This window comes from Oncorhynchus mykiss, chromosome 23 (genome assembly GCF_013265735.2).
Source record: "Oncorhynchus mykiss isolate Arlee chromosome 23, USDA_OmykA_1.1, whole genome shotgun sequence".
NCBI classification, from domain to species: Eukaryota; Metazoa; Chordata; class Actinopteri; order Salmoniformes; family Salmonidae; genus Oncorhynchus; species Oncorhynchus mykiss.
The window spans coordinates 24,882,352-24,901,941 of record NC_048587.1 but is presented as its reverse complement, the minus strand read 5'-3'; the positions used below and the strand labels follow the sequence as shown (position 1 = coordinate 24,901,941).

Below are 19,590 nucleotides of genomic sequence, written 5' to 3'. Positions count from 1 at the left end.
ATGAACGCACTCTGGGAGACATATAGAGGTCATGATGTTCAGCAATATCGATGTCCGCTGTGGAGACAGATCTAAAAGAAGCATGCAGGCAGAACCCACCATCAGACCAAACCAACCAATCGTAACTCACGGCAAACCCACGCAAACCAAAGCAGTGCATTTACCACTGACCATGTTCTCTCCATCCAATCCAAGCTATCGCTGAGTGATTCCATCTCCAGTCTCAGGTTGATCAGAAAATTCAAACTTCAAAAGATATGTAGTTAAGATTAATCAATAGAGAGAAATCAATGTTCATTGAAATTTCATGAACTTTGATCCGATACAGACAACGGGAAAAAAAACAAGTTACAATTCCACCAGATATTGCTTCTGCAACAGATCAAATGTAATTAACACAGGTTAAATGGGAGTGGTTTACTGTATCAGTTCACAATTATCATACTTTCGAAATTCCCTTTATCTCTGTATTGGAAATGGGTGAAAACACCTCTTCTCTTCCCTTCAATGACATCTAAAGTGAGTGTCCCACTCCTCTAAGGACGTAGAGGGGGACTTTCACACATTACCGTCCAACTGAAATCAAATGGCCTCACCTCACAGCTGATTGCAGGCGCAAATTCATATTGTAAAATGAAGATCAATACATGGACGGGGCCCAATCGATGACAGCTAAATTACGGGCGCATTTTCCCCCTCATTCAAGATGAGTTGTGTTTTCCTCTCAAAGTCAATACCATGCAGCCTCTCTCATTCATTTCTCAATAAACTTGCCGATGAATTTCAATCACAGGCGGTGGAGGTAGGGCTGGGGGGAGAAAGGGGATGGGGAATAGGGGGATGGGAGTTCTTTTAAAGGCCGTTGGGTGTGGAACATAGTGAATATGGGGCACGGAGGGGAGGGAGGAGAGATCCTCATCTATCAAGAGCCTCCTTCCTTCCCATCTATCTTCTTTGCTGCACAGACTAATACTGTGCCTTAGTGGGGACTACCCTTATGGCGTACCATTACCAAACACACGTAATAATACAGTTGAACATCAAGTGGTGCCAATTAAATACAATTAAATCCAAATAAATGTATAGTCCTTTCATTCCTATAGAGAAACACCCCTGTACTGATACTGTGCAATGGCTAAAAAGCTGTCACTTATTTCAATCAATTTTCCATAGCTGGATTTCCCAGGTCTCTTAATTATTCCACTATGTGAAATATATAATGTCATTGTGCACTCCTCAAAGTCTACCTGACAAACTGCTTGACAGTGGGGAGTGGTAGAGTGTGTGTCACGTCAACCCTCTAATTGGACGAAAGGACCTTCCTCCTCAATCCTTGACGCTATCTGCACACGCTCACAAAGGCTTTCTGCCTGAGCCTGTCTAAGTAGGTGACAAGTGTCTCAGTCACTCCGGAGGAGCTAGAGCTGAATACCAGGCATGTAATGAGAAAGACAGACTGGGAGACAGGTACAGGGACGTGAGCTATAGGTCGCTATTCATAGAACATTTATATTACGGTGCACTACGCCCTTACACTAAAAGAGATCCCATTGAAAGACCCTCTTAAACAGATCTGTTTACATACCTCTGTGAATGTCTTGATTACAGCGTATCTTATAGTGTGTCTAGGCCACACCCCATCCCTGACTAGCTGCTACCAAACCCTGCCCTGCAGGGGAGGAAATCGTGAGGAAGCTCTGTATCTGATCTGCGCCAAATCCGGAACTTCAAAGAGCGTCTGGGCTGAAGGGCGGAGGGGAGCTGTAGGGTTAGGCCCGATACACAGACTGAACAGCACAAGGCCTGGACTGATGTTCTTTGATAAAGGAGTCCATTTGTACTGAACTGCATTTTTTTGTTGTTGTCAAGAGCCAAGAATTTCTGCTTGCAGTGGGGCAAAGGGTTTCATTTGAGATTTGAAGATCTCTTTGTATCTCTGCCCAGCTGAGTGAGGATAAAGTGTTCAGTCAAGGTACACATCAATATGCACAGCATTACATTTACAATGCATAGGATCTTGATGATCCTCACAGTAAATATTAACCCTCAAAATAAATGTTCATAATCGTGAGTTTTGCAAGTGGTATAGGATAGCATTACTACTTGGAGAATATATACAGTATTAACACCTTCCGTTTCCATCCCCTACCAGACTGACATTTCTTGGTCTCTAACAGTATTGAGTAAATCCCCCATGACCCCTTTGTCCTTATGTTGATGAATGACTACCTTATACCCATGTTGTCCGATTCTGGTGCAGTGGATTCGATACTGTCACCTTGACAAGAAAACTTTGTGATTCATCAGCCTCCAAGGATGTCTAGCCTCAACCCAAATCTGGCAAGAGACGCTCACTGTATGGGGCATCATCAGCAGCATCATCCAAAATCCTTCACCCAGACCCAGTGTGTTAAATAGCAGCCCTCTGTGAGGTCGGATAAATGGTTCTCGTTACAGTCAGCCTTATAGGGAGGAAAAAAAATAAAACACTTGACTTGTACTAATAGCCCAGAAACCAAGCTGGTCACCAAAGGTCTGAAGATGAAGCACCCTGTCACTTCCCAGCTTGGGAAATTAGCAAATAATGTTCCCTTCCCACTGACAAATGTATGACAGCTACTCTTTGCCAGTCATTCTCTCCTAACATTATGATGCATGTCCCAGATCCCCACTAGAGGATACAGGCGAAGTGTAGTGACCCTCAATTTACCCATGACAAATGGGGTCCCGGTAAATGTGCGATTTCTGGGGCGAGGTAGGGGTTCATTTGAACACAATCCCGGGTATAGGGATGTCACTGATTAGGATAAATAGTAGCTGAGTGTGTTAGCAGCAGTGCTAGCACTTCATATCACTCAGGGTCTCCATATGGGTCCTGGGAGGGTAACTGTCATAGAAATCAAGTCAAGATAGAAACTGATGCAATTAGAGTTTCAAAGTTACTGATAGTTTTTACTGATAGTTTACTCTTTTGCCATCCATTGTCATCTACTGTAACGTTAAAGTAAAAAAGCAATCACATAGATTTACTAAATTGAAGTCACCAAGAGGACCCTTTATAAAAGCCCTTTAAGAAAACACACAGATCCTTTATGCAGTGCTTAATAAAGTGTGAAGTATTGACCTAAGGACAGCTGGACCTGTCTCCCTTTGATTTTCTACAACCTTGCTGACAGTTTGATCCTCTGGTCACCCTGACCAATGGATAACCAATACATTGATCAGTTACAGGACAAACCACCTCCATGAGACAATAATACACCATGTCCTTACCCTAAAGTAGAGCAATGCTGTAAACTTTGATACACTAAAGGCCCATTGCAATCAAACATTTGATTTATCTGTGTTTTATATGTATTTCCACACTATGAGGTTGGAATAATACTGTGAAATTGGGAAAATTATGATAATGCCCTTTTAGTGTAAGAGCAGTTTGAAAAGACCACCTGACATTTCAGCCTGTTTTGGTGGGATGTAGTTTTGGCCTACCTGGTGTGGTGATTAGTTAATAGACCAATAAGAAAGAGAGTTCCAAACCTCTCTGCCAGTAAAATCACATTTTCAGTTTTCCCCTCCCCGCTCAGACCACTCAGACAGTCCAAGCAAAATTCTTGCTTGAGAAATTACTCTTCACTAAGAAGCTATTTTTATTTATTTTTGACCATTTTAATTTAAAACAATCACAGTAAGGTACTTAATTGTTATCCAGAAATTAAATGATATTGAGATAAAAACAGCTGCATGTGGATTATGAAGAAATTGCTGTATTACTGATAATAAAATTATGGCCACAGTGATAAATACTTTGCTAGCTACATAGCTTAATAAAGCATCCTCTGATGTTTTGTACCATTATGTGTCTCCGTAGCGGGTGTTTCCATGATTGAACATACTCGATGCATGCAGGATTATTGACATACACTACGTGGTACTCACATCCTCTGAGTGAATTATTAGTTTTGGAGGTGGTCCAGAATACTAACCCAACAAACCCCACCCTCTGCCATTAGAATTGACTGCAGTCTACTCTATGTTGACTCTAGGTAATTTGTGATAATTTCTTAAATTGAGCGAGTTAAATCTTCATAATTAGGGCCGGTCGGGCGAGAAGAGTACATGAAAAGGTCTAAAAGCTCTTCTCTCAACGGCACGCCGCAAAGTCACTCTTGAATCGCAGCTTTGATAAATGAACCTTTGAAATGCACATGTTGCCCGACCACCGAAATGACACGAGCACATTCTATACCCTTTAGATGAAGCAATTATGTTACTACGTGTCCTCTTTTTGTTGCCCGTTCATGTTGTACTTAACTGTCCGAAAGGTAATGTCCTTCTATCAACTAGCAATTACTGTACATATGCAGTCCCTGTTACTTCAGCTGTTAAGTGCCCGGAGCTCGCTAACAGTTTCATTCCCTCACATGTCAACCCTGGTACCATCAGGGTGATCCACTCTGGGAATAGCAGTAGTCTGAGGAGCTAGACTTGTCTGATTGGTGGCTCTCTCTTTTAATTCACCAAACTAATCAATTGTACTGCCATTGCCTCTCAGGGTAATTGTATCTTTCTACTAACTGGAACAGAGCAGGAACCAGGGAAGGAAGAAGGAAGAAAATCAGCATAGATCCAGAAAGGGGACATGTTCCCCCAGTAAAACCTGATGGTAATCATCCCAATCCGCTTATCCTGTGTGGCTAATGGGGTCCGTTCTTAAGGGACCTGGCACTTTCACCAGGGTGCTATAGAAGCCATTAAAGTCTTAACTTATACACCTTCCCAGGCTTCACACACACAAACACACACATATGCACACATACACTCACACACTCAGCACACTGCACTCTTGTTTCATTATCCCGGTGCCTTGTTGGCCTCTGCTCTGCTGGTAGGGAGGTTAACACAGGAGTGCCAGACTACATGGTTGGGGGGTGGGGGGGGGGGGGGTTGATGAGAAACAGCTGCCCCGGAATGGAAGCGGTCTAGGGGGGGGGGTTAAGGGGTCCAACCCACCCTTCACCCCCACCTCTCAACTTTTTTTGTGGTTCCGCTGTGTGCTCAAGGCCAGGTCTGTGTTGGGGGGCTGAGGTAGGGTGAGAGGGGAGTGAGAGTGGTTTGACGCGTCCTTCTCATTCTAACCATCAGATTTAGAACTGAATGAGGCTTCCAGGTCAGACAGGCCTTGAACCCCATGACCTCCGCCTTCTCACCAATGATGACAGATAATACCACCACTTCCCTCTGTTAGCCAAGATAATCCACCTTTACTTATGGTGTGACACTGTCACACAAGACACTTACACACACTCACAAATACCCTGAACTCTGCATGCTTAAATGTCTCTCTAGTTCAGTCAAGTTCAGTCTAGTTCAGGTTTCAATCAAATGACAATATAAATGATATATACAAAAGTATGTGGACACCCCTTCAAATTAGCAGATTTGGCTATTTCAGCCACACACCCACTGCTGACAGGTATATAACATTGAGTACACAGCCATGCTAATCTCCATAGACAAACAATGACAGTAGTATGGCCTTACTGAAGAGCTCAGTCACTTTCAACGTGGCACCGTCATACCGTCATAGGATGCCACTATTACAACAAGTCAGTTGGTCAAATTTCTGCCCTACTAGAGCTGCCCCGGTCAACTGTAAGCGCTGTTATTGTGAAGTGGAAACATCTAAGAGCAACAACTGCTCAGCCGTGAAGTGGTAGGCCACACAAGCTCACAGAACAGGACCTGAAGCACGTAGCGCATAAAAAATTGTCTGTCCTCGGTTGCGGCACCCACTACTGAGTTCCAAACTGCTTCTGGAAGCAGAACTGTTCGTCAGGAGCTTCATGGAAGAAAGAAAATTCCAGCCGCACACAAGCCTAACATCACCACGCACAATGCCAAGCGTTGGCTGGAGTGTTGTGAAGCTCACCGGCATTGGACTCCGGAGTAGTGGAAACGTGTTCTCTAGAGTTTGGAATCACGCTTCACCATCTGGCAGTCCAACGGTCAAATCTGGGTTTGGCAGATGCCAGGAGAACGCTACCTGCCCAAATGCATAGTGCCCACTGTAAAGTTTGGTGGAGGAGGAATAATGGTCCAGGGCTGTTTTTCATGGTTCGGGCTAGGCCCCTTAGTTCAAGTGAAGGGCAATCTTAATGCTACAGCATGACATGTTAAACAATTCTGTGCAACAGTTTGGGGAAGGCCCTTTCCTGTTTCAGCATGACAACGCCCCCGTGCATAGAGCGAGGCCCACACATAAATGATTTCTCGAGATCGGTGTGGAAGAACTTGACTGGCCGGCACAGAGCCCTGATCTCAACCCCATCAAACACCTTTGAGATTAATTGGAATGTCAAATGCAAGCCAGGCCTAATCACACAATATCAGTGCCCGACCTAATTCTCCGACTAATGCTCCTGTGGCAGAATAGGAGTAATGTCTGCAGCAATGTGGAAAGCCTTCCCAAAAGCGTGGAGGATGTTATAGCAGCAAAGGGGGGGACCAACTCCATATAGATGCCCATGATTTTGGAATGAGATGTTCGACAAGCAGGTATCCACATACTTTTTGTCATGTACTATATATAAGAAATCTGCAAATTAGCAGATGCATATCTGACAAGTGAGTAAAAAATACAATTGTCAGAGTGAATTATCCTGACAAATTGAATTTAACAAAGCTAGGCAGCATCACTTTCTAATTGCAGTTCAGGGTGAGATCAAGTTGCACTTCTAGAAATCCTTCCACCAGGGCCCTCCCAAGTGGAGCAGCGGTTTAAGGCACTGCAGTGCTAGAGGCGTCACTACAGATCTGGGTTTGATCCCGGGCTGTGTCACAGCCGGCCGCAACCGGGAGACCCATGAGGCAGTGCACAATTGGCCCAGCGTCGTCTGGGTTAGGGGAGGGTTTGGTCGGCTGGGATGTCCTTGTCCCATTGCGCTCTAGCGACTCCTTGTGGTGGCCGGGCGCATGCACGCTGACTTCAGTCGCCAGCTGTACAGTGTTTCCTCCGACACATTGGTAAGGCTGGCTTCCGGGATAAGCGAGCAGTGTGTCAAGTAGCAGTGTGGCTTGGTGGGGTCGCATTTCAGAGGATGCATGGCTCTCGACTTTTGCCTCTCCCGAGTCAGCACGGAAGTTGCAGCAATGGGACAAGACTGTAACTACCAATTGGATATCAAAAATGGTAAAAATAAACAAACAATACAGATCCTTCCACCAAACACCTTAAGTTATGCAGTTCTCACTTCTCACACATGGAATATTCCAGACCCAAAGAGCAGGGTCCTGGTTAATCCATCATTACTACCTTGACACTGGCGCCCTGTTCCAGTACTGAGACAATGCATCCTTATTTCCAATCTAGCCACAGATTAAAATGACTGAATAGGTAAAAGCTATGTATGTCAGGGAAACCTTGTTGTTCATCCAAGTGTATTAGATCAGCGAATACTTCAAGGAAGCAAGGAAGTAAGTATACATTTTCAAAGTATATGACCAGACTTTGAGTTCCATCCAGAGAGGATGGCTAGTCAGGGCACTAAACCCAGGGAGGAGAGGCTAAAACGGGCATTAAGCCTGACTCACCGGTGTAGACAAATCTCCCAGGAGCCCCTTTGCAGAACTGCTTGGACTTATAGGACAGCGTGACCTCCACTACACCAGGGATGTGCCTGGGAGGGGTCTGGACACGGATGGCGTGGGGGGTGATGAGCTGGAAGACAGGGCACAGGAACCATTGAGTCTGACCATGGCTACGAAGGTCTCGTAGCAACCTAATGGACATCATTGCTATATAGTTGTTATGGTACAGGCTTGAAACAGTTTTTTACAAAATGATCTGTTTTGTAAAAACAGTAAAACACTTCAAACCTGAAGTTCAATCAAATCATTGGCGTGACAAAACATTTTTGCGTCGTCGTCAGACAACATATTGTACCTCACTCCAGACAAGCATGGTCCCGAACACGACCTGCAGGCCATCAAAGAAGTTGTCCCCAATGATGATGACAGTGGCCCCTCCTGTAGTCCATCCCTCACTGGGGCTGATGGCCTTGATGCACGGGGTGGCTGCTTAACACACAGAGAAAAGAGCCTATTCAGTACCTACACTTCTATATAGCTGATGTCTTTATCCCAATAGAAAGACACATCATGGAAATAAGCCTGGAGAGAGAAAAAAAATGATGGATTTGTCCTTTTAGGCACGAGAATAAAATCATTCATCAGCAGCTTGGAGTGATGTAGTTAAGCAGAACCTTCAAATGGTTTGCTTCACAAAGGCTAAGCGCTGGACTTGTGAGTGGAAATTATTTGATGTAGCACATTATGTGTCAGGGCAAATGTAACTCTCAAAATGGATTAGGTGTAGCCCTGCATGTACAGTAGAATTTCAAAGTTGAACACATCTCAAATGAGTCAAGAATAAGGCTGTTGAATGAAAATGACAAGCCAAAGCTGTGTTGTTGGTTTCATGTCATTCCGCTGTCTTTGTTCCCTGTGTTCTGGCATGTTGTTGAGAATGCAGTTTCACGTTTTACAACATTAATACATTCATGAATTATTCAGGCTCCATTTTTGCCTTTTGTGATCGATTCAATCCATTTCACATTGTTTCTTACAATGCTTTTCATCAGCCATGACTTTTGCTCCATAGCTGTGCCATTAATCAGAATGCTGGGTGTTATTATAATCTAATTGGAGCGAGCTCATGCCAAACTCTCTCTGTCATTTGATACATTGTCTTAATATGATGTTCACCCTGACACCATGTTTACAACAGGCATAGCATGACAGCTAACCATAAAAGAGCAATATTAAATGTAGCCTTTTAACATCAGTATTTTGTGAATACAATGCGAACTGCGCACACTTGTTCTTTTAACATGTTGTACTATTTCAGTTATGAGTATTTCATATGAGCACATTGCTGTGCTACTATTATCACTCCAGTTCAGTAAATACAAGAAATCACCATATCAGTATATTGTAATGAACATTACATACAAGACATCTCCCTTTGTTTGCTTTGCTGTTGGGGCTGTTCAGGTTATGTTTGCTTTCTTCCCGTAAAGCGCACATGCACGCACATGTGCACACACGCCACACTAAGGGAAATCACACGCACGCACACACTATGGGAAATCTGACTTTAACAGGCGCTGTTGACTTCATGCTAATCGCCCTTACAGAATTTCATCTCTGAGGTCTGGACGAGTGACATTTGCTTTCCTTAATTGCTAAGCAGAGCATCTGAAAGAAGACCATCTCTCTGTGGGATCGCTGCGTCCCCTCAAAGGAGCTGACCTTCATCAGTGCTGCCGATTACGGCAAATAATTCCCCCTTCAAAATTACTGTAAACAAATTGACTTTGGGGCCAGGAGAGAGAGAGAGAGAGAGAGAGAGAGAGAGAGAGAGAGAGAGAGAGAGAGAGAGAGAGAGAGAGAGAGCGAGAGAGAGAGAGAGAGAGCGAGAGAGCGAGAGGGGAGGGGGGGGGGGGGTGATGGTGGTTATTGGGGGGCAGCTGCAGCCATAACCCTACACACATACACACACCGCCTTGGAAATCCCAACGTCCCCCTCCGGTACACAGAAAGGACCCATAGAGAGGGAGCGACCAGGGGCCCTAAGCCGTCCACCCTTCTGCCTGAAAATTTGCATATGTCTCAATGCACAGACAGAGAGGGGAGCATGTGCTGAATGGGAACCGTGGCCAAGTGGATTACACAGGCAGCGCAGGCGATCTGAGGATAGACACGCACAATGCCCCACAGCAGATGATAAACATTGCAGGGAGGGAATGAGGATGGCTGAAACAGGGCCTGACTGTGCCTCACAAAACTCATACTTTTAAATTGTTTAAACCAATATTAGTTTATTTGTGAGCCTTTATTTCTAAACGTCCCTAAGCGCAAATCCAACATCAATTTTGGCTCCTTTACTGGCTAATGTGGCAGGTTAGCACTGAGTAGAGAAAACTGATGCTCGATCTGAGCTTCGGGCCAACTTCCGTCTGAAGCGCTTGTAGACCTACTGAGCCACTCAAACAGGTCTGATGTGTCCGTGGCTGTGGCGTCCTTTGTTCTGCCTGCTGAAATGTGTTGTAATTGTGCTGTGGGATGTCCAGATGGTCGGCTGATAGTGCAGCTGATGGGATTATACCTTTTACCTCTCCCTGGGCCATCTGTTACCCCTTTCTCTCTCCCTTTCCCTCTCTCCCTTTCCCTCTCTCTCCCCCTCTTTCTCTCTCTCAGGCTTTCTCCCTCTCTCTTTCTCGCTCTCTCTTTTCTCTCTCTCTCTCTCTCTCTCGCTCTCTCTCTTTCTCTGTCTATCTCATCCTCTCTCTATCGCTCTCTCTCTATCTCTGTCTTTCTCTACCTCTCTGACTCTCAGACGGAGCAGACTGGATTCACTTGTCTTTATTGCATAAACACTAACGGTATTACAGCAACTTGGCGTGCAAATGACTGGGGCGCTGCAGGCTCATTGCTGAGGCTTCCATACTCTCCAAGTCTCTACAGTGGAGGTCAAACGTAGCTTAGGAATGCAAGGTGTGAGTGTTTATGAGGGGCAAGTGTGTAAGTGTGTGTGTATTAGTGAAGCATTTTCTGTATATTCATGTCTAAATGCTTTTGTGACAGCTCAAACCTGCATGGTTCAGTTGTGTGTCATTGACAGAAATTCCTGTTCACCAATAGGGGGCAGCACTTCTTGAGCAGCCTGACACTGTAACCCCAGCACTGAGACAATGAACTGAGAGTGTGCCTTGCTTTCGCAGACACACAGACAGACAGTCAGTCAGCCACATACCTGAGGCTTCTCACCCAGCGAACTCCCAGTGAAGAATGTGTTGCTAATTTAAAGCACACTCTGTCTGCCTGCCTGGTGTCAGAACTCTATGAACGGCATGGATAGGATTACATTTTATGACCGAGTATCCTGTTCTCATGTGTTATGTCTATGAGTGTCTGGAGTGGGAGACGCAAACAAGCAAAGTTTTGGCTGAAGAACTATGGTACATTGGTAATATACACAAAGTGTTAGTTGTCTCCACTCGGCTACATTGGGTTGGGATGGAAAATAAATGCAGATATACTGGAAAGAAAAATGTAGTATATTATAGTTAAATGAAATGTTCTCAAACTCAATAATTGAAAATTGTCAGGTGATTTAGGCACTCAAAAGCAGGACCGTTGTGTACACCTTATGAATAACTGTGTAGCTCACACAGACACCACGCTAAATTGTGTTATTGAAGGAGCTTGTTATACAAGGCAAGCTTACTGCTCTCGTGCTTAGAAGAATGAGGAGGGGAAGAAAGGGGTGGGCAGTGGAAATTTGCTTGGAACACACACACACACACACACACACACACACACACACACACTGCCCTGTGGGATGTGGGGAACATGGAGGAGAGGGCTCAACCTCTTTAATTGCTCTCCTCATTAAGACTAAGGTTGCTAGGCGATTCACACCTACCCTGTCATAAACGTGAGACACAGATACAAACAGAACATCACTGAGCATAATGACTTCGATGCTCGGGGCAGGACTTTAATTATTTGATTTTGTTCTCCAGTAGTGGAGTCATTAATAAAGACAAAAACAAATAGCTTTTAAACAAATTAGCTTTTCCCTCCACTAGATATATTAATTGTCTTGTCTGGATTTTTTTTAAACCCTTGTTGTATTAAACATTACATTTGCTTTTGGTGATATGACCATCAATGGTTATTAAACTGGAGAGAAGGCCATTTCAGTCAGTGGTGTGTGTGTATATAAACTGTTTGCCTAGCCATAATTGCCCCTTGAAATCTGAAGATAAGCAATTTGCACAATTGGCCTGCTCTGGTTTTTCCATAATCTTTCAGCTGTTTATGCTCCCAGCTGCGAGAGGAGGCTAGGAGGGGTCAGAAGGTTGTGTTTAGTGCAGTTTACTTTTTGGATTTCCCATGGTTTGGGGGCCCTGCTTCTCTCTCTGTTGGCCATGCAGGCAATCAGTCTATCATATAGAATTAGTTGGAAGAAAAACAGTAAATTCTGTTTTTCTCCTAGACCCTCCTCCCGCCCTGTCCTTCATCCCTTCATCCCTTCATATCTCCTCTCAACTGAAACTGCAGCACCCAGCAACAGGAAATTGACCTAACTCAGAATTCTTTGCCAATTTCATCATGTTTCTAATAGGTAAAAAAAATGTTTATGTGCCGTTAACAATTGGTCAAGATTTGGAAATAGTATATCATTTTATCATCATTATAAAATGTCAATAATTCCTAGCATTATTCAAATGATTAGCGCGCTATGCATGATATTGTATACTATTTCCAATCCACTACAAATATTTACATTATCTATTATATATATATCAATATTTAGATTTACAACACAGAATAAGAGAAAAAAATGTATGAATGAAAGGAAGATGGAAAGCAAATAATATGATGTAAAAGGTGCCTACCATTCTCCAGATAAGGAGGCGTACCTTCTGAAGGGTCGAGTCTGCGAGCCCTTCGCCCATGCTTGGAGTTGTTGTGGACAAACATGTTGTCTGAGACAGCCAAGACGTGGCCGTCCACATTGACGGTCGTCGAGACGACAACCTGCAACAAGAGTGAAGGTAGACCGTGTCATTTAGCAATCTGTAGGAAGGGGACACAATCATGTACAAAACATCAGCTTAATCATGCTTTATTGTATTCAGATTTAAAGAACAACCTTTAGCTCTCTCTATAATCACTTGTTTTGACCCACTCTGACAAATGTTGTGTTGATGTAATTGATTCACAAAAGACATTGATCGACTCATCTACAGTGCCTTCAGAAAGTATTCATACCCCTTGACTTATTCCATAAATTATTGTGTTACAGCCTGAATTCAAAATGTATAAAATTGAGGGGGGGTTCTCACCCATCTACACACAAAACCCCTTTATGACAAAGTGAAAACAGGTTTTAAGAAACGATATTGAATGTATTGAAAATTAAACACAGAAATATCTCATTTACATAAGTATTCACACCCCTGAGTCAATACATGATATAATCACCTTTGGTAGTGATTACAACCTGTGAGTCTTTCTGGGTAAGTCTCTAGGTGCTTTGCACACCTGGATTGTACAAAATTTCCCCATTGTTCTTTTTAAAACTATTCAATTTCTGTCAAGTAGGTTGTTGTTGCTAGACAGCTATTTTCAAGTCTTGCCATTGATTTTCAAGTCAATTTAAGTTAAAACTATAACTAGGCCACTCAGAAATATACAGTTTAGATTTTGCCTTGTGTTTATTGACCTGCTGTAAGGTGGATTTGTCTCCGAGTGTCTGTTGGAAAGCAGACTGAGACAGGTTTTCCTCTAGGACTTTGCCTGTACTTAGTTTTATTCCATTTATTTATTTACACCTCCTAGTCCTTGCAGATGACAAGCATAACCAAAACATGATGCAGCCACCACCATGCTTGAAAAAATAAAGAGCGGTACTCAGTGATGTATTGTGTTGGATTTGCCCTAAACATAACACTTCGTATTCAGGACATAAAGTTAATTTCTTTGCCAATTTTTTTACCGTTTTTTTCTGTACAGGCTTCCGAATTTTCACTGTCAATAAGGTTAGTATTGTGGAGTAACTACAATGTTGTTGATTCATCCTCAGTTTTCTCCTATCACAGCTATTATACTCTGTATATGTTTTAAAGTCACCATTGGCCTCATGGTGAAATCCCCAGTTTCCTTCCTCTCCGGCAACTGAGTTAGGAAGGATGCCTGTATCATTGTAATGACTGGGCATATTGATACACCATCCGAAGTGTATTTAGTAACTTCACAATGCTCAAAGGGATATTCAGTGTCTGCTTTTTTTACCCTTCTTTGCTAAACATTGGAAAACTTCCCTGGTCTTTGTGGTTGAATCTGTGTTTGAAATTCACCGCTCAACCGAGGGACCTTATAGCTAATTGCATGTGTGGGGTACAAAGATGAGGTAGTCATTAAAAAATAATGTAAAAACACTGTTATTGCACACATAGTGAGTCCATGGAACGCATTATGTGTCTTGTTAAGCACATTCGTACTCCTGAATTTATATAGGCTTGCCATAAGAAAGGGGTTGAATACTTATTGGCTCAATTCATTTGTAAACATTTCTTCAAACATCATTCAACTTTGACATTGTGGGGTGTTGTGTGTAGGCCAGTGAAACAAATGTCGGCCGTAACACAACATAATGTGAAACAAGTCAATGGGTGTAAATACTTTCTGAAGCCACTGTAGTTCCGTACAAACTGGACAAACTGGATAAACTCATCAACAACTAAAACAACCCTCTTCTTGGTTCAACAAACATTTCACCTGGATCAAATTCCAAGTCAAACTCAGGCCGAGATTCAATCGGATTGCAGTTTATAGGCAGAGCGGCTCTTGCAGGCAAAGTTCCCACGTTCGTGGAGATCCCATTCACAGTAAACGCTACATACAGTATGTCGTCTCAATCGAAAATTGCCTTTAAAAGCCGCAGTGCCTTTAAGCCGCGATCGGAATGAATCCAGGCCTCAATATATCATAGTGCTTGTTTTTATTGTTGTTTTTTCTCTCAACCACATCTCCAAACAGTGGACTAGGCCAAGAATGGAGAAAGTGTTTCCGAGCCGGAAAGAGAGAGCCCCTCTCAGGTTCTGTTTGCCGGTGAGTGACCTTGGTGTAGCCGTGGAATTTGGGGGGTGCTTTTTTGGTTAGTTGGGGGTGTGGGTTTGGGATGGAGGTAGGGGGGCTGAGTGGGGAGGTGAAAGAGCTCCATTCTTGCTCGCAGGTTCAGAGCTGGGCCAAGCTGGGGATGATGGATGTGGTCCTCTCTGGCCTCCAGCTGGTTTGGGGGGGGTAATAAGCGGAGTGGAAGGCATGCAGAATACACAACATTGGCCCGAGTAACACCTACAGTGAAGCATCTGGTAAAACTATCTGGGAAAAACTGAATTCTGGCCATTGGAATGGAGACCGGAGAAGATAGCCAACAATATTGTAAGCCTTGGCGTACAATACCTCCCACCCTCAAATACTCCAACAATAATGTCAATGTCAAGTCCTGCCAGTTGATTCCCTATAAATATGGTAAATCTGGATTTTATTAAAGATAAACAGATACAAATGGGGTAGAAGTTTTATGCAACACTCACTCATACACCTCTTGCTACATATGCCTGAGGGAGATATGTGTTTTTAAATAACTCAGTAGCTGTCATGGCTGGGGCAGTATGTTCCAGTCTCTTGTGAATCTACTGTAGGAGTAATGCGATGGTAGAGTGAACACCTGAGCTGTCTGTGAAGGGATTGACTCTGTTAAGTCCAGTTACCCCCTCAGGGAAAAGGAGGCGAGGCAGGTCTAGTGGTGACATCAGAAAGAGTCTGTCTGTTTCATGTCTGAGGGTTTGCTGGATGAGGCTAGGTTGGTGTGTTTGTCGTAGCCCATGATTGGCAGTGAATGATGGCCCCTGTAGTTTGTGGCAAAGCAGATAGGATACCAACACTCTATTCAGGCCTGACCTCCTACTTGGGGTATATGGGTCTGGGGTAGGCAGATAAGGAGATCACTAACTTCAATGGCACCCCTCCACATTTAATACATCATGTATTTTAGCTTCTGCAGCCTCTTAGACATGGGAGAATTCCGGACCTCCAGATAGAGGTCTCTTTGGTAATACTATAATGTCATTGCTGGCTGCAGTGTTATGGAAAACACCTCTCAGATGGCTGGACAGTGAAGAAGTGTGTGTGTCTGTGTGTGTGTGTGTGTGTGTGTGTGTGTGTGTCCTACTGGGAAACCCTGCGTTAACACATGTGGTGGGATCGTCCTCCCTTCTGTGCTGTGGTTCAGAAAGCTGTCAGGACCACAATTGATATCACCTCTTAAATCCCATATCCTTATTTGTGTAAGACGGTGTTCTCCAATAAATAATCCTACATGTGTTCAGCAGCACACTGACACCCTTTGCGTGTGTGTGTGTGTGTGTGTGTGTGTTTGTGTGTGTGTGTGTGTGTGTGTGTGTGTGTGTGTGTGTGTGTGTGTGTGTGTGAACCTGAGTGAGTTTAAACCAGTGTGTGTGTGTGTGCGGTTTTGTGTAACTTTCAGTTACCTGGAACCTGCGCATGTCTCTGGGATTCCCTGCATTCTTCAGACAGTTCTGATTGCACTTCAGGAAGAACTTCAGGAAGAATCTGAAAGAGAGCACAAAACACCAGTTGAAGCATAGAGCCATTCAACAATTCATATGGAATGAAATTCCATAAAATCAAAACAGGTCCATGCCACTCAACATGTCAACAACAAATCTATTTCACCAACATCAAACGGATAGATGCTACTCAACTGTTTAAACTAATGTAGATATCTGCTGTTGCTTTATATACCCCTTAGCAGCAACCCTTTGTCATATCATCCTCTCACCTGAGTTCACAGCCTGTTTCCAGACCCATCTGCTACTAGCATGCAGGAAGTCACTTGATATTCCACCCATCTATTTCATCCCAGAACACCCCCTGTGCAATTAAAGTTGTGCTGTTCAATAGGAAGGCAAATGAGGCCCACCTGTGACCAGGTCTTGTTTGAAGAGCATCAGGGATAAAGGACCTAACAAGGTGAGAGCGCGCCACAAAACGTATAGTCCTGTCAAACAATTAGGCGGCCACTCCTGGGACCTTCGCTTCACGCCACACACACACGCACAAACGCACACACACACACACACACACACACACACACACACACACACACACACACACACACACACACACACACACACTGGTGGATGGGTGAGGCAATTATGCCACAAATTACAACCTGGCTAATCGTCTCTAAAAAAATGTCATGTGAGAGACAGATCTGTGGTTGGTTAGTCTGTGAGCTTCTCTCTCTCTCTGTCTCTCTCTCTCTCTCTATGTCTCCCTCTTGCTGCACTTCGCTTCAGCTGACAAGTGTTTGCCTGTGAGCGTCAAATGAAAGTCAGATCACTGTGATTTTATTGAAAATGCCTTCTATCATGAGCTCTCCTTTTAAATATAACCTTTCCGCGATCCAGTAGATAGCATTACAAAGGAGACAGGTGGAGGAGACTTAACAGTCCCTGTCTTGGCTTGCTGTCCCCCACTACAAATGTCTTCCCTATTAGCACTACAAGTGATGACAACAACATGTCCTAAACCTGACAGTGGGATCAATGATTATATCAGCAGAACATACTGCAACAGACTTTAATTGACTTTCTTGTCATGTACAGTAAAAACATGCTACAGACTCATTAGGACTCATGTTTTTTGGCTCCCTTCAAGTTTGATGTAAACACTTACCATAATTAATTGGTTTGATGCACAATTTCATGGTTTCCATTGAAAAGCTAAATTGGCACTGTTACAACTTATTGCATTACCATGGATTGAATTGATGTTGCTTTGCTCAACATAGAGCTTGTTGCCTAAGAAGGCCCTTTCGCAACACCTAGCCTCCTACTTCTTACTCCACAGTGGGATCTGGGCCAATGCAATACATCTGTGCCTTGAAATGACCCCTCTTACCCTGGCCACATTAACACATGCAGTGGTCATTTAGAAGTGTTCTCCAATAAGACTCCAATACCCTTAGCACCACTGCCAGACCAAAGAAGCATATGAGAGGTGAGAAAATATTTTCTCTCCTAATCCATGGGGCTTTGCAATCAATACAAAGTTTTAAGCCACGCCAAAGTGCTGATTGCCTGTTGGTATGCGGCAAGGCCATAAAAAACCTGACTTGTCATTAGTGCATTTCGCCTGATTGTGTTCAGTGTGTTTTTGGTTGCAGCTGTTGGCCGATCATCAGAATGACCATTATGTACTCTAATTCCCTGACCTTGTTTTTATTTCCCCAAAGAGTCGTAAGGCAGAGCAGTAGACATCTGCGGAAAGCAGACCTGAAATACGACTTTTATTTGTCTGTCGCCTCTCATACAGATTGGATTAGACTAGTGTGTGTGTGGGTAAGAGCCTGTGTGTGTGTGTGTGTCCAAGATTGATGTGCTCTGTATGTTTTCACCTTGCGCAACAAAAGAAATATATGCAAAAGAAAAGAAAAAAGAATCATTTTGTTGCCAAAACGTAAACGTTACTGAAGCGACATGTTATTTTTAGCACAGGGCTTTTCTGTTCCTTTTTCTGTTGTGCTGTAATACGATTACAACGTGTAAAACTGCAGTAAAACAAAAAGTGAGCAATGAACAGAAAAGGACAACTTGGGAATAGAAAGCAGCCGTTCTATTGTGAACTCATTTATGTTTACTGTTATGAAGACGATTAACCACATTTCCAGCTAACAGATAAGCTTCGTTTCAACAGTAGTCCATGTTAGCGGCAACAGTAAAGCATCATTACATTAGAGTTGGTTAACATTCTACATGAGCGCACTGTAAATTGGTCCTTGGTGAAAAGGCAAGCAATTAAGACAAGCCTCTCTCTTTTACTTCTTAAATATCTAGAGAACTTTGTGCTGGTGTTTTGCTTGGAGACAAAAACGAGATTGTTTGATAGTTTTTTAATGGGATATCAAGGCGACGACGCCATTAGATGTTGGCAACGGAGGGCAAAGGGGGGATCGAGAGAAAGAATGAACTGCAATTAGGTTTGATTAAAGCTATCCTTCTCAATAATCAGCGCTAGTGACAGGACAGGAGGACCCTCGTGGCCGTGGAGATGGAGGAAGGTGTAGAGAGATATTAAGGCCAATGAAGGGGATATTAACATAGCTAATTAAAGCAACTCCTCCAAAGCCAGCAGACGAGCGAGGCTCTCAGTGGACCGCCATGGAGGAAATAATCGGCCCAGACAGCTATCAGTTGGAGCAGGGCTGCAATTCACCAGAGAGAGGGAGAGAGGGGAGAGAGAGTGGGGGTGGTAGAGAGAGAGAGTAGCTGAGAGAGAAGGGTGAGAGTAGAAGAGAGAGAGGGAGGGGAGGATGAATCTATGGAGTGTGAAGAAATACAAAAGAGGGAGACAGGCGAAAGCCTAAAGAGAGAGAGGGAGACAGGCGAAAGCCTAAAGAGATAGACTTACAGTACTGGAGAGCTATGCTCCTTTTGACACAACCCTCTCCCTGTCTGAAGTCTGCCAGTATAACTACGACCTGACATCAGCTTTTATCTTCCAACAGCTCGAGTTACAGGCCCACAAATCAACGCTAAAACAATCCCTTTCTAACGGAGACTAGGGCAATTAATAGGATTCTCCTGTAGCCTGTACCTCCATGCTCGCCACACTGCTGAGGCTAGCTACTAATCATGCGATAATGATTTCTCTCCCTCTGGTCAAAGGGGAAATAGATTCTCTCTTTAGTAATCGGCGGTTTCCACTCCGTGTGCTTCACACGCCTGGTAATTGAGGAGAAAAAGGCAGACTTTGGCACTTTGACTGATTTGAGGGCTGCTAGACCCTCTTATCTCTACTCTGATCATTTTAGGCTGACACTCAAAGGGAGACCCGTCAGCCTAATTCTAGCTCGCCCCTCTCCCATCATCAAATAGAATAGAAACGGAGAAAACAAACAGACGAAGTGAGGAGATGCTTCCTGATTTT

General features: G+C 43.7%; 1 protein-coding gene across 8 annotated transcripts in view; it reads right to left on the bottom strand.

Moving 5' to 3' along the window:
• LOC110502484 (transcription factor COE3) overlaps positions 1 to 19,590 on the bottom strand; it is a 72,816-nt gene that overhangs the window by 16,853 nt on the left and 36,373 nt on the right. For 2 of the 8 annotated variants that reach the window (XM_036960005.1, XM_036960009.1), the window contains exons 7-10: positions 16,128 to 16,209; positions 12,465 to 12,606; positions 7,943 to 8,073; positions 7,591 to 7,717 (exon numbers count right to left, since the gene is read on the bottom strand). In XM_036960005.1, coding sequence (XP_036815900.1) covers positions 7,591 to 7,717; positions 7,943 to 8,073; positions 12,465 to 12,606; positions 16,128 to 16,209 — 482 coding nt within the window. Of the gene's footprint in view, positions 1 to 7,590; positions 7,718 to 7,942; positions 8,077 to 12,464; positions 12,607 to 16,127; positions 16,210 to 19,590 lie in introns of all 8 variants that reach the window. The other 6 variants (XM_036960004.1, XM_036960008.1, XM_036960007.1 and 3 more) reach the window with 3 other exon arrangements.